This window comes from Epinephelus fuscoguttatus, linkage group LG7 (assembly GCF_011397635.1).
Source record: "Epinephelus fuscoguttatus linkage group LG7, E.fuscoguttatus.final_Chr_v1".
Lineage (NCBI taxonomy): Eukaryota > Metazoa > Chordata > Actinopteri > Perciformes > Serranidae > Epinephelus > Epinephelus fuscoguttatus.
Window position 1 is genome coordinate 17,838,783 of NC_064758.1, and position 27,942 is coordinate 17,866,724.

Below are 27,942 nucleotides of genomic sequence, written 5' to 3' on the forward strand. Positions count from 1 at the left end.
TCAGTCTCGATGCAAAATGAATACATGACTTTGACAGACGCATGAAATCCCAGAATCTGTCATCCGAAGTGCTGCTGGTTCTGCTCTGTCTGAAAGTTGTGGTCCGGACAGACTTTCTGCACCAGCCTGTAATCGGTGCCAGTGAAGGCGATGAAGATGCATATAACCTTAAAGGGTTTGGCGCAGATCCAGGCTGCCTGGGACTGGGTGTTTTCTGAGTAGCAGGTCTGCCCCGGGTCGTACATGCAGGGTTTGGTCTTCTTGGAGCGGTTCGTTCTCTGGTATTCAATCCGGCAGTTGAGTTCAGTCACCATCATCATGTCCTGCTGGTGCTTCTGCTGGTCTGGAGGAGTGGAGCTGGTGGACTGAGGTGGGCTCTGGAACTGGGTTGTCAGATCTGGAACCAGGACTGAGTTTTTGGTTTGATCGCTCTGAGCTGCTGGATCCAAAACCTCCCATCCTACGGCTTTGGAGGGTGGGACGATGCTGACGGATATGTTCCCCAGACGAGACGAGTTGTGGCGGAAGTAAACGCTGAACGTGCCATTAATGTGGTCCACGATTTTTCCCGTCACCAGGAGGCTGAACTTTAATGTTTTCACATTGAAGTAAAAATCTCCCCAGCCCAGGATCTTCTTCGCCTTTGTGGATGTTTTCGCAGGAGGCTTGGATTTAGGAGGAGGGCGGTACAGATACTGGTCAAGGGCTTGGGAGAAGTTCTGAGGCCACCCATATGGGCCGAGAGAACCATAAGCAGGTGTTTTCTGTTTTGTGGAGATGATCTGTAAGTCTTTGAAGATATGTTTAACTTTCAAAGCTCCGACAGTGTCTCCTGTCCCTCCTTCATCCTCTCTCCATTGTTGGCTCTGAAAGTCCAAGGGCTTGGCTGTTTCTTGGACCTGTGGAGAACAAAATGTAAATTAAGGAAACCTTAATATTCAGAGTGCTCCTTTTTTCCTTATCAGAGGGTGAAATTCACCCCCCCTCCTCCCCCCCCAAAAGCATATTTTCTCAGCTACCTTCCATAGCTCTACAGATAGTTTGTTTTTATCTTATATCTTATAGATACCAGTTTTATCTTATAGATATCAGTTTCTGCTGCTCCCTCAACGCAATGGAGATGAAGGGAATTTTGTCTGTGGAGCTAGTTTGTGGAACCACCCTCTGCCAAGGAAAGAGTCCCTGTTATAAAATAAAGGAGGACAATGTGTTCTGTGGACAATCCAGAGTAACAGGGACACTGTTTCTGATGAGACATGTTGCTGCTGATTTTCTATGCTGCTAAAACACAAACCCAAAAAATTTCACAAACAAAATTTTACTATTGTTTTGGGGTGGATGCTGATATTTCAGGGACAGATATCTCAAGACCTGGGCAAATAAAACTGCATGTCTTTGCATGACCAGGCTCTACCAGATTTTAGTGATAATCATTTTTGATATTTGAGTGAACCAACATTTTAGAGGTCCAGTGTGTTGGATTTAGTGGCCTCGAGCAGTGAGGTTGCAGAACGGAAACTTCTCCTGTGTGCCAAGCATGTGGGGAGATCTACAGTGTCCGACACAAAAATGTGAATGGCCCTATCTAGAGCAAGTGTTTGATTTGTCCATTCTGGGCTACTGTAGAAACAACATGGCTGATTCCATAGAAGAGGGCCCACTCAGTGAGCAGATATAAAAAGCTCACTCTAAAGTGACAAAATCACAACAAATCTCATTTTAAGCAGATTATAAACCAATGAAAACATAGTTATGAACATTATTTACCATTTATGCTGATAAAAATCCTACACACTGGATCTTTAAAGCACAGAATTAAAGGAAAAGTGTACCTCAGGTTTTGGTAAAAAGTAATGTCCACTTCATCTTATCTTTTATGATCTTGCCTTTCTTCCATTTCTTTTTAATAGTGTGCAACAAAAGCAGGTCACTGACATAATATAGTGAAATGGTTCACAGTTTTAAAGGTTTAAACAGAGTATGAGGTCTGTGTCAGTTTGACACACTCAGATAGTTCATACAGCTTCTGTGCTGATGGGTAATGATAGAACTTTATTTATCCCAAGGGAAATTGGCCCATATGGTTAACTGTGAGAGCAACACCATAGCTGTCTTTATATATTTTCACAGTCTTCAGAGGTACTTTATTACTGATAGATGGTTTGAAGAGCTCATTCATAATAAATATACGCTCTGTGGGAGAAGAAACGACTGCCAACTCTCAGTACAGTAAATACAGTATCACAGGAATTTGTTTTGTGCCGGATGAGAGAGAGGAAAGAGGGCTCTGGACCACCAGGATGACCGCAAGTGAAGGACAGTTTCACTGTAGCTACATCACAAGGTAGCAGATAATCGATTAAAATAATTATGCTCTGATGTCCTCTGAATGAGAACAACTTGAAATTGACTGTGATCAATAGGTCAGCTTCTTCAGGCAAGGACTACAGTGACGAGGATCATGCACACATTCATGTTGGCATTAACACATTTTAATTTGGTTGTCCTCCCTCACGCTCTCTCTCACTCCCTTGTTAAAACTCCCAATCCTCTTTTCAATGCGACCTTGATGACGGACTGTGTCTGTGGGCTTATTAATCAATATGCTTGGAAGAGAGAGGGACAACACACAGGTCACTGTTGAAGAAACTACAGGGAATCAATAAAATAATATATATATATTCAACAGTACATGTAAATGTACATTATGTATTAAAAGGCTAAAAATCTGCAAAGGGTTAGCAGCATCTTTTCCATACTTCCTCTGAGCTTAGAATCCCCTTAAATACCCCAGTTTCCATTCTTACATTGATTTGGATTACTTGAAATTAATAGGGGATTAAGTTTTCACCTGGATTCACCTTGTCAGGTTATTATTTCATATGAAGTGCAGTTCATGTTTTATTCACTTACTGTATCTGTCATTGCAATTCTCCATCCACACACACATTCTCCCTCTTCCTCTTCCTTTCCCTCGTATTTTTGTAGAAAGACTTTGCAAAGGTTTCTCAAAAATATGTGGAAGATCACTTTCCCAAGATGAGACAGTACAGTGCTCATTGCTAAAAGAGCTAAACATTTTGATATGAAGCAGTATTTGTTTTGTTTTTTCATAGTGATATTACTTAAATCACAATGACAAAAACATAGTTTTGTTTTCATGGCTTACACAGAGCGGAGCACGTCAGTAAAATACAGAAACACAATTAACTCCACCTAACTTTCCCTCTCAGTTAAACAATAGCACTGCATAAAAAAACATAAAAGAAGCGAGACTGTGAAAATTAAGTGCATATTTAGATTGATGAAACAGCTTATTATCAGCCAGGCAGCCAGCTGCGCTTGTGTTGATTAAAACGCTCAAATCCCAATAAATTCAGTCATTAACCAGGCTGTTAATGTAACTGATTTCACTGAGATTCACTGCACAGCTGACATGCAGAGCTCTGATATGTTTAAACATATCAAGCGTGCAGACACAATCATAACATAGCAATGTTAACAAAAATCACTGGGTTCAGCATGAAAACTAATGACAAGTCTGGTGAATCCAAGTGTCAAGACTTTATTTTTTCTCATTATACACTTCCATTTTTAAGTGGATGTGTGGCTGCAGTGTGAGAGACAATTCAAGGTTTTTTGTGCCTCATTAGAGTAGGGATGGACGATATGGAGAAAATCAAATGTCACTATATTTTTGACCAAATACCACGATATCCATTATGCAGCAATGTTGTAGGGTGGTGTGGTGTGAAGACCACCTAAACTGGGACCAAGTCAGGACCAAGACCAGAGTGTATTGAAACCGAGACAAGACCAGACCAGTGCAAGTCCCACACTTTATAACAGACTTTCAATAAGAACATGCAAACCATAGGCACTCCTCAAACTGATATGAAAGATCCACATTCCCATAAAAACACCCCACAGAAAACAACTGACGATTGCTCTTCAGTCATGTCTTTTATTGCCTGATACTGTAAATATGTGTGTGTGTGTATATATATATAAGTGCACCATGAGAAATGACTGAATGAAACAGTTGAAAGAGATGACTTTTATATGTGGGAATTTTCCTTTGTTTTCTCTGGGCAAACAAATACAAAGAGATGAAATCATCCTTTTTGTCTTTAGTCAACACTCCTTTTTTTGCACAGGCAATTTAGTGATATCTCTGAAGTTGTGGTCTTGACCAAATGTGAAATAAAATCCTGAGTCCTCTTTGCCTGAGACAGATAAGACCAAGTAAAAATGTGGTCAAGTACGAGACGAGACAGTAAACTTCAAAACATGGTCTTGAAACAAAGACTGATCTCAGACACTACAATACCGATTTGCACAATAAGATTTTCCACAAATAATCATCAGTAATTTGGATTTAATGACTACATGGGTGAAGGCAAATGATAGAACAGCTGGAACAGTCTGTTAAGTTCAGAAAATGATGTCACTTGCTGTAATGCAGCCTTTAAAACCAGGAAAAGACAATAGTTATGATATTGTAAGATCCAAAATCTAAGCCAATATCTATATAATACTGATAAATAGCCCAGCCCTACTCTAGAGAACTGAGACATGAGTTGGGCAAAAAGGTCTGTGCACCTCGTTTAAGACCTGATTTCCATTTTCATCATAATGTGTCTAAGGCACTTGGAGGTTTAGTGTTATTCTCCCCCAGATTTCTGAATAAACAGCTCCAAGGATATCATTATTTCTCACCAACAAGTGGAATTCACATCACCCCGAGCACCCCGGCCCTGTGTGCCAATCTCTGTCTTTTCCTGTAACCAAGTGAGTTCCAGCTGTGCCTATTGTTACAAGCCTAAATCTCCAGCTATGTGCTGTTCTCACCTACCCTAATTGGAGCCCACTGTGTGACAGCCATGTCATTGGCTCTGTGTCAAGATGCCAGCACAGTGACTGCATGCTGGAGTGGCTGCACGCACGACACCTGTGCAAAGGCACCTGCAGAGGCACAAAAACTGAGAAACCGAAGAGCAGGAGCCTAATTGCATTTTAAGGACAGTGAGAACTGTTTTGCCATTGGCTAAAAAGATCCTTAATGTGAGAGTTTGGTTTTTCACAACTTAACAAAAAAAAGTGACAATGTCTCTGAAACCCAAGGGGGATAAAAGTTTTTAAACTGACAAAGCCTGAACAATCATTTAGTTCGACTAATAAAGCACAAAATTAGGTTGCTTTGAGGTTTTTAACCTGTCAACTGCAGTACCACAGATATAGATGGTGCAGTTGGCTGCTCAGTTCAATTAAAGACAGGAGAGATGATTAAATTACAAATATGCCTGAAAGAGAATCACAGACCACGAAACCAGAACTAATTAAAATTTCGAGGATGGAACAGACCCATTCTGGCTGAACTTCACCATCTAACGCAGGAGTCAACTTTGATCAAGTCCTGAGACAGTGTCACATCCCGAGATCTTCAATTCAAAATAAATCATATCAGAAGAAAAGATCAGTGCAGATTTTATTCCTTGAATAAAACAGCATGCCTCAAATTTTTCATAGGAACATTTTTAAGACTTGAAAGTCCAAGCTGAACCTCAAATCAGAAGAAAGTCAAGTCTCAAACCAGTGTCAGAAAGACAAAAGAAACTCACCAGGGTCACAGCTGAGCACATGTCAGTTAACTGGAGTTCTTCTGCTCCTTAAAATCACTACAGTATTTGTCAAACTGCCATGAAACTAATTTTATTTTTAGCTGTGAAAAATCTTTCAGAAATCACTCATGCTGATTGATTATTAGGCCTAATGGATTCCCTTTCTTATACACATAACACAATCTCAAATCAAGAAACACCAAAAACACCACTGCTTGACTGTGCAGCAATGCTGCAATATGATGAAGAGTGGCTGAACAATACATGAGGGAATTTGAAATGGACCACAAATTAGAAGTACAAAGAAGTGCCACTACAACAACACCTTGCGTTAATAATGAGCAACACAACCTCGGGAGCAGAGCAAAGGAAAGGCGGCTGATCGCTGATCACACTCACCGCTGAAGGGAGAAGCCACAGACAGGTGATGGCAAAGTTCAAACACAGCACCCTCATTTTGCAGCAACAGCAGTAACGTGTCTCCATGCAGAGAGCCGGAGCGTCTCAGAGGCAATGTGCCCGGCTGTATAAGTGGTGATTTACCGAGTTAAAGCTTACACTCACTTCAAAAGTAGAGAAGACACTCCGCAGTGAGAGACTCGAAAATCCCCAAGATCTGGAGTGAATACTGGGCTCAGTGCGCCTCCTCTCCCCCCACCAACTCCCTCACTCCCTCCCTCCATCTTTCCTTCTTCTCTCTACCCCTACACACACACACACACACTACATCATTTAACATGAGCAAAAAATAAAACAAAGCAATTGCCTCAGGATGAAAATTGCGCGCAGTGAGAATTAATCAGGGAAGAATAATTCGCATTTGTACAGGGCTAATTGGTAATGATTGTAATAGAAACAATGTCGCACTAAATATTTAAACACACACACACACACACACACACACACACACACACACTGCTCAATTTCACCACCTGGCCGGCCCTTATTAAGACTCATCAACCCGGGGAAAGGCGCTCTCAAGCGGGCACAGTTTGACAGCCCTCCCCGCTGTCCCCGCACACTGTAGCCATGGGGAGGCTGACAAAATGACAAGGGCTCTCTCCGGGAACTGTAAAAATCACTGACAAGTCTGGTGAGATTCTGCCACCGCCTCAGCCTATCAGTGGAATTTCAAGCCAACAAATCACTGCAAATACTAACCAACCAGACAAGTTGTCTTTAATACACAGAGCCTGTGTACACACAGAAACACATTACATTTCATGCTCTCCCATATTAAAGTAGGCTACCTTAACATTGTAAACTGGCTTGTAGCTTATTACCATACTCATGTGTAAAGATTAATGTTTGTGAGTAGCTTGTATTGTAGCACTGCTATGAAGACAGTTCTGATAAAATGTATTAATAAATACAATACAATCAGAACGACAACTGTAAATGGAAACAGACTTGTGACAACAAGCCATCGTTGATTGTGTTAATGAAGCACTCCAGGGATGACATTTTTCTGTAGGCTGATGCGGAAGTTAGTTGCTCTGGTGCCAGTGGGATTTTTCCATTGGCTTATTGCAGAATAAACTCTGTGGCAAACAAACGCTACTGATAGCCTATTGACATGTTTTGTTCAACGAGATATCCTTCACAAATGAACACCAGTTTTATGATTTTTGAAGCCTAAGTGCAATCGCCAGAAGTAAAAAGCTAACACGAAGCTAAGGGAATTACACTGCGGTCCCATGACACCAACAACGGGGCTGAAGCCATGTTTGGCGTGATGACATTCTGTAGTCTCATTTAGCCACTCAGCAACCATCTTTTTCAAGACACAGTAAAGTTTCAAAATTCACGAATGGTGTCCTATTTCCTGGAGTATTTTATCTTGTGGGACAAAACATGAAAATTTCTTAAGTTTGTGCTAACCAGACCTCATTTTTGGCTTCTAACCAAGCACCCGTTCAAAAACACCCACTGACTTTGAGCTGAGGAAACCAGGAGTATTAAAATGCTACCTCATTTCCAGGTTTTAACTAAGGAAAAAATTATTAGAGTTTCCTTAGTTTTAAGACTCATTCTTGGAACACTCTCTGAAGTGGAGGGAGGGCAGAGGGAATCTGCTTCTTGATATACCTTCCATATTCTCTATTAGTGTTTTCAAAGTTACTGATTTGTCACTTTGTGAAATTCATTGATTCATATAGACTTCAAATAGACTGCATGATTAAGATAGACAACATGACGCTCCACTAAAAGTGAAGCCAAACATCTCGATTGCCCCCTGGTGGCTGGTTGCAGTACAGGTCATAAATCCCTGGCCCCTCTATGTTAAGGCAGATTTATATTTGTGCGTCAGCTCTGTGCAGACTCAGAGTATACGCTGTAGCCTAAGCACGTAGCCTACACCGTTATGAGCATTAATATTTGTGCTGCAGTGTGTCTGTGTCACTCCGCAGTTACACCTCCAAAACTTAATAGCGACAATTTCAAACACAAGTACACAAATCGGCGTCAATGTAACTCACAGGATTCACAAACAAAACACATGTCACCGCATTGTGCAGTTACATGTCTGGGGAGGTGCACGTCAAGTTAGGGCATAGGGTACACTGTGGGCTCTACGTCAAGCCAGAGCCCACAGTGTAAGTACAACTTAGATTCAACACACAAGTAGCCTACATCCCACTTTAGTATACACTCTAAGGGACGTGGGCCAATCTAAAAACTCAGAGCAGGCTTAAACATCAAGTATGTTTTTCTTGTATCTTTTTTTTTGTCATGTTACGTGGTTGTTAATATCCTGATGAATGTTAAAGTGTTCGTTTTTGTGATAAGGTTGGTGTTAGTTGGGCTAGTTATTTGATGCTCTAAAAATTGAGTTTGATGTATTGATTGACAGCTATGTGTGCCAATTGGTGTGCTTGCAGTCAATGACGCTGCTCGCGATTGGTCGGACGGATGCATGGGCCGGACTCGAGTTCGTGGAGAAGTCGAGTTCACGGCGCAGACTCCGGTTGTAAATTACATCACCAGCGCAAAATAGGATATTTGGAATACTTTGACTTCATATTTGTACAATGTGGGTAAGTGGAGAGATGTTGTCCATGTTTAAATACAGTGTATGATTCCAACATGGGCCTGCGGTCATACCTGTAGACTATGGCTAATGAGTGGGATTTATAACTGACAAGCCAAACAAACAGGACCAGAGTCGGATGTTGTCTCGACAGGGATGCAGCACCACCTAATGGAAGCCATACTTGCAGGTTACATCACGAAGTTTTGTGTTCAGTGACACTCTTAAACAGTGGACGGCACTGAAGCAGTGGGCTGCATTCATAAAGTAAGTAAATTTTGTTTTAATTGGCTTTGTTAACGATCTTTTTACAGTCAGGCCTATTGTGGTGAGTGTGAAGTTAATGTCGCACAGGTGATAAGGCCTCTGTTCTCCAGGGGATAAATATCCCTCTCTACTCCAAGTGGTGTTAACTAGAAGTGCTGCAGCGTTCAGTGTTGTCAGTGATAATGAGGACATTGTAGCCTTCATGGGGGAACAACTGGGAAAGTGTTTGCAACGTCTTGTAATGTCTCATAGAAGACAAATAATTAGCCCGTACTTAATGAATTTATAGGTGTGCTATTTCGCATTTTTGGGCCCATGTTTATGTGAGTTGACTTCATATGGCATACCCAACCAAAAAACAGTTTAGGACCATATAAGTAAACTTTGTAGAGGCTGTCTTTGGATGGTAATGTTAGCTGCCCTATCAGATAACCATTTAAAACTCCTCATGTCTTCACTTCTTTACTTTCTTTCTCTTTCCCCTCTTTTTCCACAAATTATGTTGTCTAAAAACGGAACATAATTCAGTAAGCATATTGTTGAAAATGGTTAACTGCTACATTAAGTGCCATATTAGCATCTAGACCGACCTTGCTAGAAATAAATTACCTGACAGTCAGATATTCTCACAACACGGACCCCCCGACACTGAGGATTACTCTCTTGAATGAAATCCAATCTCTGTTTTGTATGCGCATGTGCACGAGTAGACCGTTGCAAACTCAATAACAGTAAAACTTAGGACTTAACGACTTTATATGCACAACATTTCACCTCCTCTCTTAATTTTAGAGTTACACAATCTTCTGGCGAAAGGAAAAAAAAAAAGAGTTTTAATCCTAGAAGCGACTTTAAAAAACAGAGGCGCTGCCAGGATCGTCATAGTCCCACAATGCATAGCGCGTGTGTGGCGTTTACAGTTCACATTATTTATCTATTTCGGTGCAATTTAGTGGGGTCGTTGTTGTAGACAGCGTGTATTTTAGTTAATTGCATTTTTTTACTCCTCTGTTAGATGGTGAACTTTCTAATGCATTTCATGACTCGTTTTCATCGTTTTCATAGATCTCATATATGTCTCATTGTTTCTGAAAGATTATTGTAAAGTGGAATAGGACGACTTTTCGATTAATATTATAATTGCAGCTCCTAAGGCAGAACTTTCTGACTTACATGGCTGATTATAAATAATGTGTATAATGTCTCGTCTGTACAGTGAAACCTGAGTGAGGGTGACATGGCGGAGAATGGGCTCCTCCAGTATTTGATACTATCGTCAGTACACTCTTGTTTCTCTTCAGATCGTATAAATCTTTCGCCTTTTACTAAAGATTTCCGTGGAGAGGAACATTAAGAGTTTTAACTAATTTTTTGATGCCCTGCTAACGCGGGGCTTCCCTTTTGTTGTTAAAAATCAGAACTTGATGGTCTGTTAGTCATTGATAACATAATCATGTCAGTTATTTAGTCAAAAGTTTTAGGACATAGTTAGTCTGTTTTTATAGGCTATTACATTTGAAATGTAGTGTTGTCAGCTCTTATTTTATTACATTGGCTCCATGTTTACCATGTTTATGTGAGTTGGCTCAGTGGCACCATAAAGCAAACCCAGCCATAAAATCACTTATTAATCTCTTGACCATATCACATAAGTAAATTGAGAAGCTGTGTCTAGATGGACTAACTGCCCATTGTGTCTTTATTTCTTTGGTTGCCAATGTTAATTTGTCCAAAGTCCAAAAGGAGTTCGCCTAGAAATCATTGTGTAGGTGTTAATTTGTCAAAACATGTCATAATGTGTGTACCTAACTGACAGCTAGGGGGTGACACCACAGGCTACTCTCTTGACACATATGAAATCTCTGATTGGTTTGCGAGTGAATGCTTGTAAGCAGAGGAGTAAAACTGTTCCAGTTTATAGTGACACAGACCCACATGTAACACGTTTCACGATATGTTTTTGCGAAAGGAGAAGGAGGAGTTTTTATTCTACAAGTTTAACTTTTTAAGAAAGAGACGTAGTCAGGGCCGCCGTATTCCCATAATGCATTGCGCGCGTGCGGTCGTTGCAAACTAAACTGTTTTATGTGTTTCCCATCAGCATGTGTGATCATTGGAGGTCTTCATTATACACGGTTTATGTTTCTGGATAAAATGACTGATTATAAATAATGTGTATAATGTCTCGTCTGCACAGTGAAACCCGAGTGAGGATGACATGGCGGAGAATGGCGTCGTCCAGCCTTTCACATCATAATCAGTACACTCTTGTTTCTCTTCAGATCGTATAAATCTTTCGCCTTTTACTAAAGATTTCCGTGGAGAGGAACACTAAGAGTTTTAACTAATTTTTTGATGCCCTGCTAACGCGGGGCTTCTCTTACTGTGTTCAAAAAGTAAATTATGGGGCTTGGTGTCAGTTATACCACAGTAGTGACTAGCAGTTATCTATTGTTGCAATTCGACTTTTTCTTCACAAAACTTCGTCTGAATCACTTCAGAACGAAGTAGACTCACACCATATTTACAGGAAACAAATGCCTGAATCAGGTGTTTAGTGTCCCTGTGATCAGCAGGGGGCGCCCACTTCAAGATTAATCCAAACTGCAGTGATTGACCACCATACAGACTGCTACTGAAATCTTATTTAAAACATTTGTTTGGACACTTTAGTTCTGAATTCTGGACAGATCTATGTACAGGAAGTGGTGGGGCAAGTATTCAGATCTTTGACTTGAGTGAAATTACCATTACTAGTAAACAGAAATGCACTGTTACAAGCAAAAGTCTTGCATTCAACATCTTAAGTAAAAGTATTTGATTAACTATTTGCAAATTTAGATTATTGGTGCAAAATATAAAACCCAGCAACTAGGAACTAAAGCTTTAAACATGTATTGGAGTAAAAAGTGCAATATTTACCTCTGAAGTGTAGCTGAGTGTTAGTAGAACGTAGCATAAAATGGAAATACTCAAGTTAAGTAGGAGTACCTTAAAATAGTACTTAAGTACAGCACTTGTACGTGTAAAAGTCATGAGTACTGGCTCGCAAACTTACCGGTTTGAGTATTTTCTTTCAATTTAGTTTGGTTTATTTCTGTCATTTCCCAACTTCTAAAACTCTAATACCCTGGTAGATAGACAATAAATAAACATTAAGTTAATGCTTTTTTTTAGCATTAAAAATAAAGGACCTGTTCACATTTAGCCATCATCCACAGGTTTTTGGTGCAGTTAAGTGGGGTCGTTGTTGTACACAGCGTGTATTTTAATTAATGGTGTTTTTAACAGGAGAAAACCTGATCGAGAATGATACTTACAAAAACTTCCTGATGCATCTTATGGCTCGTTTTCATTTTAGATCTCATATATGTCTGTTTCTTACAGATTATTGTAAAGCTGAATAAGACGACTCTTCAATTAATTTCATAGGTGCAGTGCCAAAGGCTGGACTTTCTGATTTTTTTCCAAAGAAATATAGTTTGAATATAGTTGGTAAATCTGTATTACACATTGCAGAGTTCTTAATGTAGAAGCTACATCATGAATGTTAAAGCATCTTGGAAGTCAGGCTGAGCTGTTCTGAATGTATGTTGTGTATGAGCACTCTGTAACGTTATTAATTGCAGAACCAGTAGACCAAGTTTACTTGGAAAAGTGTTGATGTCATTCAGGAATAAAAAGCCTCTATAGTTCTTCAGGGAATAAATGTGTACTCTCTGCTCCAGGGTATTAGTTTAATTGGTGTGTTATTGAATTTGAACATCCACAGTGTTGAGTTTTGGCAGTGATAGTGAGGACATGATCACATGGGAACCCCTGGCCAAGTGTTTGCAGCATCTATTTACATCTGATCAGTGGAGTCAAAAGTTTTAGGGTAATGATTTGCCTTTGTTTTTAGTATTATTATTTTTAATGCAGGTTTTTTCATCTCTCCTGTCATTATATTGCTCCTGGCTCCATGTTTACCATGTGTATGTGAGTTGGCTCCATGGCATCACAAAGCAAACCCAGCCATAACATGACTGATTAATCTCTTGACCATATCACATAAGTACATGTAGAAGCTGTGTCTAGATGGACTAGCTGCCTATTCTGTCTGTGATTCTTTGGTTACCAATGTTAATTCTGTCCAAAGTCCAAAAAGAGTTCGCATAGAAATTGTTGTCGGAACATGTCATAATGTGTGTACCTAACTGACAGCTAGGGGGTGACACCACAGGCTACTCTCTTGACACATATGTAATCTCTGATTGGTTTGCGAGTGAATGCTTGTAAGCAGAGGAGTAAAACTGTTCCAGTTTATAGTGACACAGACCCACATGTAACACGTTTCATGTTTCATGTTTTTGCGAAAGGAGAAGGAGGAGTTTTTATTCTACTAACTTTTTAAGAAAGAGACGTAGTCAGGGTCGCCGTATTCCCATAATGCATTGCGCGCGTGCGGTCGTTGCAAACTAAACTGTTTTATGTGTTTCCCATCAGCATGTGCGATTATTGGGGTCTTCATCATACACGGTTTCTGGATAAAATGATTGACTATAAATAATGTGTATAATGTCTCGTCTGTACGGTGAAACCTGAGTGAAGATGACATGGCGGAGAATGGGGTCATCCAGAGTTTCACATCATAATTAGTACACTCTTGTTTCTCTTCAGAGCGTATAAATCTTTCGCCTTTTACTAAAGATTTCCGTGGAGAGGAACATTAAGAGTTTTAACTAATTTTTTGATGCCCTGCTAACGCGGGGCTTCCCTAACTCTGTTGAAAAATAAAACTTCAAGGTAGATAACGAAGTTATAACACCATTTGAAAGTGCCAGTAATTCTTATCATGCAGACTAGTTGATGTTATCTTGTTTAATGTAATTATTGATACAGCTACGTGTCCATCACTTTACTGTTGCAGCCGGTAAAAAGAATATGTGATGACCTATTTGCAAATTTAGATTATTGGTGCAAATATAAAACTGAGTAACTAGGAACTAAAGCTTTAAACATGTATTGGAGTAAAAAGTGCAATATTTACCTCTGAAGTGTAGCTGAGTGTTAGTAGAACGTAGCATAAAATGGAAATACTCAAGTAAAGCACAAGTACCTTAAAATAGTACTTAAGTACTTTAGTAAAGTCATGAGTACTAGGTTTGAGTATTTTCTTTCAATTTAGTTTGGTTTATTTTGGTCATTTCCCAGCTTCTAAAACTCAAATACACTGGTGGATGCAATAAATAAATATTAAGTTAATGCTTTTTTTTAGCATTAAAAATAGAGGATAAAAAATACAAGGCTGAAAATGTGTCATATTCCCACAATGCATAGAGCCTGTGTGGCAGTTACACGCTAAACCCAAACCTGTTCACATTTATCTATCATTGACAGGTTTTTGGTGCAGGTAAGTGGGGTTGTTGTTGTAGACAGCGTGTATTTTAATTAATGTTTTTGTTTGTTTGTTTGTTTGTTAGTTACAGTAAAATCTGAGTGAGAATGATGCTGAAAAAAACCTTCTGATGCATCTTATGGCTTGTTTTCATTTTAGATCTCATATATGTCGCACTAACTTAAAGATTATTGTAAAGCTGAATACAATGACGGGAGAACTTTCTGATTTTGCCAAAAGAAAATAGTTTGGATGTAATTGTTAAATTGATAATACCCATGGCAGAGTTGTTAATGTAGAAGCTACATCATGATTGTTAAAACATCTTGAAATCAGGCTAGGCTGATCCAATTTTATGTTGTCTATGAGTACTCTGTAACTTTATGTAACAGTGCTAGTAACCAAGTTAGGGAAAAAAAGGTTTCAGTTTTTACTTGGAAAGGTGAGTGTGAAATTGATGTCATTCTCTATAGTTCCTCAGGGAATATGGGTAGTTTCTGCTCCAGGGTATTAGTTTAATTGGTGTGTTATTTTATATGTTATATGTTTACTATGTGAGTTGGCTCCATGGCATCATAAAGCAAACCCAGCCATAACATCACTGAGTAACTGCTTGACCATATCACATAAGTACATGTAGAAACTGTGTCTAGATGGTCTAACTGCCCATTATGTCTTCGTTTGTCTGCTTACCAATGTTAATTTTGTCCAAAGTCCAAAAAGAGTTCGCATAGAAATTGTGGTTAAAACATGTCGTAATATGTGCACCTATCTATGAATCGATCAGGCCTGACAGCCAAATATCGGCGACCCTGTGACACCACAGGCTACTCTCTTGACACATATGTAATCTCTGATTGGTTTGCGAGTGAATGCTTGTAAGCAGAGGAGTAAAACTGTTCCAGTTTATAGTGACACAGACCCACATGTGACACGTTTCATGTTTCATGTTTTTGCGAAAGGAGAAGGAGGAGTTTTTATTCTACAAGTTTAACTTTTTAAGAAAGAGACGTAGTCAGGGTCGCCGTATTCCCACAATGCCTAGCGCGCGTGCGGTCGTTGCAGGCTAAACTTTTTTATTTGTTTCCCATCAGCATGTGTGATCATTGGAGGTCTTTATCATACACGGTTTATGTTTCTGGATGAAATGATTGACTATAAATAATGTGTATAATGTCTCGTCTGTACAGTGAAACCTGAGTGAGGATGACATGGCGGAGAATGGGCTCCTCCAGTATTTGATGCTATCGTCAGTACACTCTTGTTTCTCTTCAGATCGTATAAATCTTTCGCCTTTTACTAAAGATTTCCGTGGAGAGGAACACTAAGAGTTTTAACTAATTTTTTGATGCTCTGCTAACGCGGGGCTTTCCTAACTCTGTTGAAAATAATGAATAACCAAAATAATTACTCTACGGTATTGTGATATTGAGATTAGGTCCTTGTATTGATTGTGAGTTGGGTCGTTTGTCCCTTTCTTGTCCTGCTCTTGGTCACAAAACTTTTGAGTAACATTAAAAAACAAAGAAGACTCACATCTAATTAACAGGAAACAAATGCCTGAATCAGGTGTTTAGTGTTCCTGTGGTCAGTAGAGGGCGCCCACTCCAAGATAAATCCAAACTGCTATGATGAATCACAGTACAGTCTGCTACTATCCTATATAAAAAATGAATTCAGGCTTTAGTTCTGAATTCTGGACAGATCAAGAAGTGGTGGAGGAAATGATCTTTGACTTGAGTTAAAGTACCATTACTACAAGACACAAATACACTGTTACAAGCAAAAGTCCTGCATTCAACATCTTAAATAAAAGTACAAAAGTATCTTTTTGTACATTTATTTTTAATTAACCTTTATTTAACCGAGAAGTCCCATTGAGATTGAAAATATTCTACAAGAGAGACCTGCGCAAGGTAGCAGCCAATCACAACACATTTAAACACAAGATGATTAACAATAGAAAACTGAAGTTTGAACACCAGAGTGTATATGAAATGTGTTTGGGATTTTTTGGGGTAGACAATAGGCCTTTATATACTGAGTTTCTGTTACTTTCTTTTGTTGCTCTGAATAATTCTGACAAAAATAATCATAAATGGGTAGGTGTCATAAACTGAGGCTTTAATCTACACCTTTTTGGTCCTGTTGAGAAATGACCGAAATAAACCAAACTAAACTGAAAAGAAAATACTCAAACTGGGGTAGTTTGCAAGCCAGTACTCGTGACTTTTACACAGTAGCTGAATATACTGTAACTGCCTACATTTACTAAACTACTGTACTTGGGTACTTTTTGGAGGTACTTGTCCTTACTTGAGTATTTCCATCTTATGCTATGTTCTATTTACACTCAGCTACACTTCAGAGGTAAATATTGCACTTTTTAATCCAATACATGTTTAAAGCTTTAGTTCCTAGTTACTTAGTTAATTTATATCTTGTATCAGTAATCTAAAATAGCAAATAGGTTATCATATATTCTTATATATTAAACCAACCAGCAGTGTACAGGACAATTTAAATTAACTCCACCTTTAGAGCTGCAACATTAAAGTGATGAACACATAGTTGTATTAATGATTATATTCAATAATATAATAGCCTGTATATAATTCTGAAATGGGCCATTGTACATAAGTATATTTTAATTACGGTGACATATTGTATATACATGCAACCTCCTTCATTTCACATAGCCTCGATTCAGTTTACCACACATCTCTATGTTTTATTACAAACACAAAGTCACTCATTCATCACTGCATTCTTTATGATTTGGAGGGTTGGACGTCATAGACCACTCACAGATAACAGCACTGGCATATTTTCATCTATTAAGAAATACTGAGCAAACTTCCAGCCTACCTCTGCTCCCTTCTGTGTGTTGGCTCTGGTTGCTTTTTAATGCACTCCGGGGAAAACTGCATTTTTCTACTCTGCACCTTGGACATGGAGCAATCTTCAAAAGATCTAAAATTAGAAACACTTATATCCATCAATGAGAATGAGCTGTTTTATTATGGATTTTTGTATTATATGTTGTATTTGTTGCATTTTTAATAACTTTTTGAATCTATTGTGTGTATTACAAACTTTAATTTCTGTTCCTAAACCATTCCACAGATTTACTCCATATACTGAAACACATCTTTGTCATTTCTCCATGTCGCCTGTGGGGGGCAGCAACGCACCAGCGGCACAAAAAACCTACAGGAAAATGAACGAAGAAGAAGAATACAGGACCGAAGAAGAGGGAAAACAGAGGAAAGCAAAAACAAAATGTCGAACTCCAGTAAAACACGAGACTGCTGAATATCTGACACTGTCAGGCTGCAAGAGAGTTTATTTTGGGTCATCCGAGGATTTATTCTGTACATTCAAAATGGCGCCGCTGCTGTCCGCCCGGTGCACCGGCTGCTGAAAGAGGAGGAGGAGGAGGAGGAGCAGGGCTCATATGCTGAGTGAAAACAACTAACGGACGTGTTTTTTCATTAACTTAAGTGAATGAAACAAGTGCATCACAGGAAGATCTAATGTATGTCGACCAGCTGAGAGAGGTCCGCGTATCAAGTCTTATTATCTTGTAGAGTGATTATTAATATTGCAGTCAGCAGTCAGTCATGGATGCTGTGGATATTGTTAAAATTGAAGACTTGACAGACTATGAAAATGCTGCTGCTGCTGCTGCTGCTAGTGATCAGCAACAAGATGTAGGTGACACACCAACAAAAAAAAGAAGAAATAAGAGTGCAATCTGGAAATATTTCACCACTTGTGAAGACGATGTGACCAAGGTGATGTGCAACATATGCAAGAGAGTCGTGAGCAGAGGCAAGGATCTAGGACATCTCACCACCAGCACCATGCACAACCACATGCACTACAAACATCGAAATGTGGCAGGCATTCGTAGCACTCAGAGCAGCAGGAGATCCCAGTCAGCCCCTACCCCACCTGACATACTGCCCTTTGCCCCACTTGTCTTCCCGGATTTCCAATCTGAAGCCCTCGAGCTACCAAATCAGCCACTGACCCAGGCAATCACTGAAAGTGTGGGTGAAATGATCTGCACAGATCTTTTGCCGTACTCATTTGTGGAGAACAAAGGCTTCTCCAAACTCATGAACGTGGTGGCTCCTCATTACACACTCCCAGCGGCCATCCACTTCAGCAACACAGTTGTACCACAGCTTCACCAAAGAGTCAAATCTAAAGTGAAGGAGAGCCTTAAGAACATTGAGGGCAACGTTGTGCACTGTACAGCTGATATTTGGACCAGAAAGTTCTCTGCTAGTTCCTACCTGTCACTCACAGGACATTGGTTTACACAGAATGTATCAGGTGGTGGGGTTGTGACGCATAAACGTGTCAACGCACTGCTCAGTATGAAAGTCATCGATACGGACTACACTCCAGCAGAAATCTTGCAACACCTTGAGGACCTTGTTGAAGAGTGGCAGACTCTGATTCCACACAGATTTACTGTTGAGTTCTTTGTAACTAACAACACCTGCAATATGGTGGAAGCCATGTCTGACAGTGGCTTTGAGCACATTAGGTGCATGGCTCACTCCCTGCATTTGATTGTAACAGGAGCTATTGAAGAGTGCCACGGTGTGGTTAGTGTCATCAACACTGCGAGACAAATCACCAACACTGTCCACATGTCAAATACAGCTGTAGCTAAACTGCATGAGATACAGGATAAACTTGGCCTTACTGAGGCTGCCTTAGTTCATGATGTGCCGACCAGGTGGAACACTGTGTTGTTCATGCTGCAGCGCCTGCTGGAGCAGAAGAAGGCACTGGTTGCCATGTCCACAGAGGTGGACCTCGGTGGGTCGCTGTCAGAGCATCAGTGGACTTTGATGGAGGCCATTGTCAAAGTATTGGAGCCATTTGAGGAGGCAACCTGCACAGTGTGCCAAGATGATTCTTCTATTTCCTCTGTGATTCCATGCATCCAGGCCCTCAGAGCTGCACTGAACAAACTTATAGCAAATAAAGATGTGAGTGATCTGTTAGAGACTCGCCAGCTAGTTGGCTTACTGCAGAGCCACCTCGAGGAACACTTCCAACATGTCTTTGAAACGCCCACCAACACTTACTTTAAAGCCACGCTGCTGGACCCCAGATTTAAGATAATGCCCATGGCACTTCTTAGCAAGCTGGATTTCGGAAGGCTTAAAGCTGCTGTGGCGGTGGAGGTTGAGGAGTTGTTGGAGCAGGACAGCACACCTTCAGCAGGTGGAAATGGCTCTTCATTAGCTGTGGTGCAAGAATCAGAGGACACCAGGAGCAAGCCAACGAGCCTGTTTTGGGGTGCGATGCAGAGTCTTACAGCAAATAATGCAGCATCAAAGACAGTGACATCGTCAGGTTTAGTGGAGACTTACCTAGCAGAGAGCAGCACACAGTCACTGGCCTCTGACCCAGTGACCTCATACTGGTCAGCAAAAATGGCACAATATCCTGCACTGGCCCGAGTGGCAATCAAATACTTGGCCTGCCCACCGACAAGTGCCTCCTCTGAGAGGCTCTTAAGCACAGGGGAAGATGCTGTTGGTCCAGATTACAGACTTCTCCCTGTCAGTGTTCCACAGCTGGTTTTCACCAAGTATAATTTAGTGAAATTTCAGTAACACTCTTGTTGTGTGCTCTCTTGTAGCTCTTTCTTTTAAAGATGCTTCTCTGTTTGACATGTCGTCGCTCTAACCTTGACTTAAGGTGGCAAAAAGATACAAACTGACACAACTGGGTCAGAAATGTATGTGTCAAGCTAGATGTGTAGTGTTGGTAGTACTTTATTGTCACTGTGGTATTTTACACTCACCCTACCATGTGGCATCTTATATTTAGATTTGTATTGGTAAATATGATGTAATAAAAAACAAAAAGAAGATTGTGTATATCTGTGTGTCTTCTTTATAATGAAATTTGCTGCTGGGTCACAGCATTTTTTTCTGACCAAAACTGATAACGGCACTCCAATTTCAACCTCAATTTGACTGTATTTTAGGTGCCAGTCTTAACAAAAACACAGGATATGAAGTGAGCTAAGACTCCATAGTGAATAATGGATAATTTATAAGCAGCAACACAGCAACAGTACCAAGTGCTACAATACTGCCCATACTGCGTGACTGCTTAATGCATTAAACTCTTAAAGACATGCCCCTCTGCACCTCTCTCTGTCTCTGCTTTTGTTTTCAATACAACGTTGACTTTTTTGGAAAACAAAGAATGAAAGCGTCACAGGGAGTCTTTAAGTGCACTTCAGGTTTAATATTTGAAACATTTACTTCAAACATTCAGCTAATTTTATCAGCAGCAATTAGTGCAAATGTTTGAGACCACTCTGAGCAGTGTTGCTGTTTTCCCCCCCTCAGTTTCTTTCATACAGCTTTTCTATAGTTTGTCAGGTCCGTGTGAAATTATGTACAAGCCCAATCTAGGAAATTGTCCTTACAGTTTTTGCTGTCTTTGTTAATATACAGCTATGTACATGCTGAAATGGCTTCGAAGCCTCTGTTTACATGAATATAAAGGACCTAGCAAGCCTCACAAATGGTAACAAACCTGTCGATAGATATTGTATTAGAAAATAACTAAAATGTGTATATTATTAAAACATATATGATACTTAAACAAGCAGTTGATTTTAACAACTAATGTAATGTACCAAGAGAAACATTCATTATGTACCATAACCCCAGATTCTCATTGTCAAATTGATTCATAAATATACTGATGCATGTGTTAAATGTCTATCTTCATGTAAATTAAAAATATATAAATGGATTTATTGCCCTTTGCAAGGCTCTCCAGGTTGTCTCTTCCTCTCCTCAACACTTACTATAATCAGCAGGTAAAGCATCTGACTATTTGTATAACGATTTTCACAAAAAAAAAAACAATACATAAAGCTGGTTGTCTCTCACCAACTTATTAATGTATGCATCAATAAAACATTTTTTTTTTAAATATCAAATCATTAATCTCTCCTTCCTCATGCTTCACTTTGTGTCAAAGGCACAAATACATCACAGCGAATACCTTTCTGCTGTGTCAGACACAAAGAGAGCACATTTTCTATTACAATGACATCTCCAATTTGTTTTAATGTTTAAAGTGTGTTGCAGGCTCTTTGGTTGCATGTCGTGGTTTTTATGTCACAGTGATCTCCTCCAGCAGATCAGCAGGGAAGTAGCCCAGCTTGCGTCCAGTGCTGACCTTCAAATAGCCACCTTTCTCATCTCCTTTCTTCACCACAATCTGAAACACAGCGACAACAGCACAACTGAACATCTCAGCATCAATATCAACTCAATACATTGTCACTAAGGCCTCAGCAGACTGACGTGTACACCAAGCACCACTGCACGTGCTGATACTTATTTTGTTAGTAAAACAATAATATTAGCAATATTTGGGCAGCTGGCTGATGTAATGATGTTACATGTGTGTTGCCTTTAAAGGCTGCATTAGGTCACTCACCTGATCTTTCTTCAGTGTGATTTGTCCCATTTCTCTGTTTCCAACAAAGGAACGTGTCACCTTGAAAACTCTTTCTGATGCACGCACTTTTATGAGGTAGTTGGTTGGGAAGTAGCCTGACTTCTCCCCCATCTTTCCCTGAAAACAGACATTAAACAGACTTTGAGTTTATTCACCAGAGAAACCCTGTTTACCATCTGGTTTACCCCAAACTAATGGCACATTGAAAGTATCTGATGAAATCTAAAACAAATGCAAGAAAAGATTTGGTTAAACTCACCCTCCACCACTCTTCATTGGAGTCATCCAGTACTGTGATCCGATCACCAGGGCTAAACACACAACAAATGTCTTTCATCACTGCCTCTTTGTTTACTCATTACATTTCGATATCTAAAACACGTAGTCTGATAAAAAATTAAGTTAAATTCATTTGACTGAACAGAAGAATATGTTTTTTACTGTATGTAATTTCTGCATGTTGGGAATAATTTGTGTCTTTCAAACGTACTGGAAGTCAAGATCGTCTTTCTCTATGGCCTTGAAGCGGTAGAGAGCCAGGTAATAGTGACCCTGGGAGAATGTACCCTTTGCCTGTTGACAGAACAGATTCACCAAGTTATAACAAGAATGTGTAAATACAGTTTTACAGCTGATGGAACAGGACAGTAATTTCAGTAGCTGCTTGAGAGTATGACTTAACTGTTTTGTTTTACGTATGCATTTTTCTTACCTTGTCATCTGCTTTGTCTCCTCCTTTCTCCTTCTTATCCTCAGGCTTCCCTGTGTGAACATTGGACATCACAGTCATCAACAAATCCATTGTTTTTGATGAAGGCTTTAAACCCAGTGACTTAAGAGTTAAATGGAGTGGATCATTTTACATTGTCTTCATTATTTTGGGTATGTAGCATCTTTGTTGAATGTTTTTTCCCCCTGCATTTTCTAAAGTGTTATAATTTTTTTTTCTAATCAATGTTTGATATAGAAATACACACAAATTGTTATTTTTATGACCACAACTAGCATAGTATATAACACACAGTTTATCTGTCTACCTTCTCCTCCCTCCTCATTCTCTTTTGGCTGTTGGTTTTCCTCTTCTTCTTCCTCCATCATCGCCATCATCTAGGGGGGAAAACATTGTTAATCAGAACTGTACACAAATGTCACATTTCATATCCTTTAATATATATTTGCTTTAAAGCTGGAGTTTGGAACTTTTGTCTCCCCCCTTTGGCAGTTGGAGTAATAACACAAACACTGTTGACGCATCCCTGTGACGTTTGCCTGCAGGTAAGCTCGCCGCATCTCCTCTGCCCTCAGGAGCACCCTCTTCAAAGTCTTCTGCTACCTTAGTGTCTCTTGGTGTTCAGCAAATTCAATGACTGACTGGAAGACATGTAGCTGTTCTGTCTGAGAATGTTGCTGTTTTATTAAAAGTATATTGTACACTTACATTTTTCTTGTCATTCTCATTCTTTTTGCGCTCCTTATTTGCCATGATGACACCAACCCGCAGGGTGTCAAAGACAGGGTCGTTCCGGTTTGGGTTGTCTGGTTATAGACAGAGCAGTAGCCAGATAATTAAATTATAGTAAAGCTAATTAGATTAAACACTATCACAAATAGGTTGTACTTGTTCACAGACAATAAATTGATAGATAAAAATATTAAAAATCCTAGATATGCATGAGACATGTTGTCAGTCAGCTGACTCACTTGGATCTGGTTGGTCACTGCTGTACAGCGGGGAGCTATAGGCCCGTCTGAAGCCAGGTGGCTACAGGAGACAAAGCACATCATGTTTCACTATTTCCAACTATTTTAGCTTTGAATATCTATTTCACCATGAGTACAGTTAAGAGAATTTGTCTATATTTGACTGTGTTTTATAAAGAGGGGACAGGACTCACAATTTTGCCGAAGCACCTCTGGAACTCGACGTAGGACTGACATGAATGGTGGATGTTGGTCTTGCAGTTTTTACACCTCAGAGCAAACTTGTTGTTCACTGAAAAATGGGAACAGCAATTGGGTCAGTCAAGGGATTAAGCACTCTTTGGAAAGCATCACATGTATGAGAAAGTTTGTTTAGATGTTTTGTTGATTTAATTCCTAATACATACAGACAATCATGCGAGCGCAGACGTCACAGAACTTGGGTTTTTTGCAGTAGTGGTCCTTGAACTTGTGGGGCTTGTCGTTGACCCGGACAACAGGAGGAGGAGGTTCTGGCTCCTTCTCCTCTACCTCCACCTCCTCCTCATATATGAAATAGACCTGGACACACAAAGGGCACATCTCAATGCTTTAAAAAAACAATATTAAGGCAATGTGTTGGTGTTTTAAGGGAAGCATTGCCTGCAGGGAGGAAAGAAGTTGTCTTGCTCTTTAGTGTTGCCCATTTTTCATCATTTGGTGCCCCATTTGTTGTGTAAAATCATGATTCATATCTTGCATTTTGTAGAGTTTTGTAGTTTAAAAATTGTTGGTTTGAAAAGTAACAAAACAAATAACCGATCCAGATTCAGCAGAATTTCTGTGCACATTTTCTTTTGGTACAAGAACAACATAGTGGAAGTCATACTGAGTGAGGACTGCCAGTGAAGTGTTGAATGCACTTTGAATTTAAAGGAGCAGTGTGGAAGATTTAGGGGATTTAGTGGCATCTAGCAGTGAGGATTGCAGATTGCAGCTTCTCCCGGTTATAACTCCTTCAGTGTTCATAGTTCAGGTGGTTTTTACTGGCAGCCAAATTATCCGCAGAGGTTTCATCCTGGGACCTGGAGATTTAAACCAGTAGTATTTCTCTGAAGCTGTTCGACTGCTGGTTGGAGACAGGTCACTAGCCCAGCACCTGGTAATGTTTGCTCACCTTGAATTTAATGGAGCAGTATGTAAGATTTAGGGAGATTTAGTGCCATCAAGCAGTGAGTGAATGGCCCTGTCTAGAGCCAGTGTTTGGTTTGTTCATTCTGGGCTACTGTAGAAGCATTGTGGTGCAACATGGTGGACCCGCTCCCTATGTAGATATAAATGGCTCATTCTAAGGTAATGAAAACACGGCTCTTATTTTTAAGTGATTATACATGAAAGAAAACATGCTAATTACATGATATGCCATTTCTGCCAGTATATCCTCCTAAATCCTACACACTGACTGGACCTTTAACCATAGCTGCAGTGAAGTATTCTAAGCTCCGTCTAATACTTTTTAGTGTTTTCCAACCCTACAGTCAGTAGTCATCCCTCACAGACCAGCCAACAGTGTCACTCTATCCCATAGCAGATAAAAGACAGAAACACTTAAGTCAAGGCTCTTATTTTTCCAGTTGACACTGCGTTCTTGTCCCAGCTGGTGGCTATTTTAAACCACCCCGGGAATGGCACTACTAACAGTGGGGGGTTGACATGGTCCTGTCACTCACAGTGTCTCCGTCCTCCCTCACTACGTTGTCAGGAGCTGGAGGGTTGTCATGGATATCCACAGAGTTTTTGTCATCCTCCCTGACACACACACAAAGAAAAACACAAAGCCATGAGTGTGATCAAACCATACTGCTATGTATCAGTACTTTCACTCAGCATTAACTAGGACGTGAAGGTAGAAATTGCCAAAGTCAGAGTAACAGTGTCGCCACAGGACAACCTCATGGAGTGACCTGACGTAACCGACATGCTTTGTGCTGATATCAAATTGCCATTCCACCTCAAAATAGTTGAGTGTTGATTATTTATTCGGGGAGACTCCTATGACACATTTTCTCAAATGAACATGGAGCTATTTAATCATTATCATACTCGAATAAACTCTAGAAAGACATGGATGGAAAGCACATTGGTTAGGAGGTTTTTGTGGTTTCCAGTTTGGGCTGTTGTTACATTTGTAGCTCACTATAATTTAAATGGAGGCTTGTGGAGATGGTGAAGAGGTGCAGCCAGGCAGGCAAAGTAGGGCAACCAGTATGTTCGTATTGCAGAGGTAATTGAACTGTTTTCAGGAAATATACTCACTGGTCCATGGTGTTTGGTGGATAATGTCAGTGCTGCCCCACCTACAGAGATAAAAATATATATTAATTACAATTTTTTTCAGAAGCAAATAATTGTAACCGCAAGTAATGCAGATGAATGCTATCAGGCAAAGGACTTTATCTTATGTATTTTTGAAAATGCATGTATACTTTATTTGCCTGTGTGGAAAAACATGGAGAGTAAGCACTTTATTAAAGTACTAAACGTCTGTCTTGTATCTCTTATAACTCAAATACACTGCACAAAAAGTCTGTGTTTAACTATTTCAACTGTTATATAGCATGATTGGTAAAGTTAACAAGTACCAAAAGCCACATGTGCATATTTCTAAATATTCATAGAGACACAGTTCAGTGAAATAAGATTGTATTTAGCAGCTATTTGTCATGTCTGAATGTTGGCCTTCATGTGGCACCCAGTCCAAATGTATTAAATACATTTTGGCTCCGTATTTCATCATCTTCTATCTTATACAAGATGATAATGATATAAAACAATAGACACAGTAGACTTATATGTGCTGTTTGTCATGTAGAAACTAGCACAAACACTGCTGTTTGAAACACAGTGACACAAACTGATATACAGGATCTGTTTTTGTGTCTGTATTAACAAAAAGTTACACGTAGCTCTGCACTCGTAGACACACATACTGTATGAGTGCACTTGTCTGCTTGACCCAAACTATTCTAGGGTTGTGAAATTCAATCTCATCACTGCTAAATTTGGGTGCCTCTGCCAGTCAGGAAAATGAGAGCAAAATTCTCGAAAGTGTGACAGCAATAAAAATCAGGCTTTGTGAACTGGTAATAACACTTACTATGGCAGTTACACAGCTAGTATTTAGTATATTTAGTAAGCTTTATGTAGCTGCCATACTGAGATGTAACTAAATAAATTGACTTTCATGCTTTCGTCATGCAAACACATTTTCTAATGGAATAACTCAAACTTCAAACTGGAACATACCTCTTGATAAAATTCACGCAGCTCAGAGAAGAAATGACAACATCCAGCGTGTGGGTAAATCTCTCTGTGAATGAGTCCTTCACCTGCTGATGATGACTGGAGCGTTGCACGGCCAGTGGATCTGAGTCTAACAAACCAGTCGACCAACCTGCCTCCTCACTTCAGGCCCTCAGGATTCTGTGTCAACACTCACACAGTCTGGGCCCTGTCTTTATTTCCTCTGTAGGTAATTTCCGAGGTGATTTCAGGCTTGGGTGTTATGCATATGTCTGTATTTGCGTACATATGATTTTGTGTGTGTATTTGTATGTGTGTTTGTGTGCGTGCTAAGCTGGGCACTCATGTGTCAAGCTGACTGTTTGCGACAGCTGGGGACCTCAGAGTGAGCACTGATGACGAAGGGAAATCAGATACCTTCTCTCCCTCTGTCTTCATAACGCTCACTGTCCTTGTCCTTTTATCCCTTGGAGTCCAAGAACAATGCACAAACCCAGGTATTACCTTTTTATTAAACATTTTGTCTGATAGTAATTCACATCAGTTTTCACAGCAAGTGTTAAAGATAGATGACAGAAAAGTTGATTAAGTCACAGTGACTCTGATCATGGTTTTTGGAGATTTCAGGAGGTGGGACATATAGGGTCTTAGAAATTAAAACTTATTTTTTCTTATGTTCGAAGCATGAAAGTCCCCCTGAGATGTTTCGTGCATACAACTAATAGTTCACCTGAAAGTTAAAGGTTTGTCCTGGTGGTGGTGCTAGAGGTAACATCATCAGGTAACAAGAGTCAGTGCCAGATTAACCATCAAGGGGCCTCTGGGTACACATGTGCTGTGTGCCTGACCACCCCTTTTTCCCACTTTCTGCTGTATTTTGTGTTTATTTGCATTTCCATTTGAATTTGCAACATGTAAACCCAGTATAAACTGAATTAATGGCTACTTTTTAAATTTATAATCTTGAGGGCCCCTCGACAAGAAAAAAGGTTCAGGTGTCACCCTAAGGCTCTTATCATTTCAGTTATTTTGTTGTACTGTAATGGTGCATACAGTATTAAAAAATGTAATTAATCTAAACACCACATACTAATTGTCATGTGGTGAACCTGGGGCCTTTGGGCTCCCTGATGGTTTGTGGC

General features: G+C 39.8%; 3 protein-coding genes and 4 non-coding genes across 8 annotated transcripts; 5 read left to right on the forward strand and 2 right to left on the reverse strand.

The window, feature by feature from the left end:
• Positions 1-59: 59 nt before the first annotated feature.
• LOC125891569 (neurexophilin-2-like) lies at positions 60-6,222 on the reverse strand. Its single transcript, XM_049580944.1, has 2 exons — positions 6,021-6,222; positions 60-899 (listed from the first exon to the last, which is right to left on the reverse strand). The coding sequence occupies exons 1-2, from the start codon at positions 6,105-6,107 to the stop codon at positions 60-62; spliced, it is 927 nt and encodes a 308-aa protein (XP_049436901.1). The 5' UTR covers positions 6,108-6,222.
• Positions 6,223-8,902: 2,680 nt separating this feature from the next.
• Positions 8,903-20,450, forward strand: LOC125892175 (zinc finger BED domain-containing protein 4-like). Of its 2 annotated transcripts, none has more exons than XM_049581983.1 (2): positions 8,903-8,919; positions 17,423-20,450. In XM_049581983.1, the coding sequence occupies exon 2, from the start codon at positions 17,920-17,922 to the stop codon at positions 19,939-19,941; it is 2,022 nt and encodes a 673-aa protein (XP_049437940.1). In that variant the 5' UTR covers positions 8,903-8,919; positions 17,423-17,919; the 3' UTR covers positions 19,942-20,450. The 2 variants fall into 2 exon arrangements, with proteins under 2 accessions (XP_049437940.1, XP_049437941.1); XM_049581984.1 differs by lacking the exon at positions 8,903-8,919 and adding an exon at positions 16,557-16,666.
• On the forward strand, positions 10,201-10,314 carry LOC125892476 (U5 spliceosomal RNA). Its single transcript, XR_007449758.1, has one exon. It is a non-coding gene; the product is annotated as a U5 spliceosomal RNA (small nuclear RNA).
• LOC125892477 (U5 spliceosomal RNA) lies at positions 11,182-11,295 on the forward strand. The gene has a single exon (XR_007449759.1). It is a non-coding gene; the product is annotated as a U5 spliceosomal RNA (small nuclear RNA).
• LOC125892478 (U5 spliceosomal RNA) lies at positions 13,559-13,672 on the forward strand. Its single transcript, XR_007449760.1, has one exon. It is a non-coding gene; the product is annotated as a U5 spliceosomal RNA (small nuclear RNA).
• LOC125892465 (U5 spliceosomal RNA) lies at positions 15,552-15,665 on the forward strand. Its single transcript, XR_007449747.1, has one exon. It is a non-coding gene; the product is annotated as a U5 spliceosomal RNA (small nuclear RNA).
• Positions 20,451-20,625: 175 nt separating the features above from the next.
• On the reverse strand, positions 20,626-27,156 carry LOC125892176 (SH3 and cysteine-rich domain-containing protein 3-like). Its single transcript, XM_049581985.1, has 13 exons — positions 26,804-27,156; positions 25,814-25,854; positions 25,228-25,306; positions 23,926-24,079; positions 23,713-23,810; positions 23,519-23,579; positions 23,256-23,353; positions 22,855-22,924; positions 22,530-22,579; positions 22,308-22,390; positions 22,077-22,128; positions 21,797-21,934; positions 20,626-21,574 (listed from the first exon to the last, which is right to left on the reverse strand). The coding sequence occupies exons 2-13, from the start codon at positions 25,819-25,821 to the stop codon at positions 21,467-21,469; spliced, it is 999 nt and encodes a 332-aa protein (XP_049437942.1). The 5' UTR covers positions 25,822-25,854; positions 26,804-27,156; the 3' UTR covers positions 20,626-21,466.
• Positions 27,157-27,942: the final 786 nt, after the last annotated feature.

What these genes read in the sequence shown, in the direction of transcription:
- LOC125892175 (XM_049581983.1), top strand. Translation starts at nt 17,920, where the DNA reads ATGGATGCTGTGGATATTGTTAAAATTGAAGACTTGACAGACTATGAA.
- LOC125891569 (XM_049580944.1), bottom strand. Translation starts at nt 6,107, where the DNA reads ATGGAGACACGTTACTGCTGTTGCTGCAAAATGAGGGTGCTGTGTTTG. An exon ending in TGTGGCTTCTCCCTTCAGCG is followed by an intron (nt 900 to 6,020) that starts GTGAGTGTGATC and finishes TGTTCTCCACAG; the next exon opens with GTCCAAGAAACAGCCAAGCC.
- LOC125892176 (XM_049581985.1), bottom strand. An exon ending in TGAGGGAGGACGGAGACACT is followed by an intron (nt 24,080 to 25,227) that starts GTGAGTGACAGG and finishes TTGTGTGTCCAG; the next exon opens with GTCTATTTCATATATGAGGA. An exon ending in AGAGGTGCTTCGGCAAAATT is followed by an intron (nt 23,580 to 23,712) that starts GTGAGTCCTGTC and finishes TGTCTCCTGTAG; the next exon opens with CCACCTGGCTTCAGACGGGC.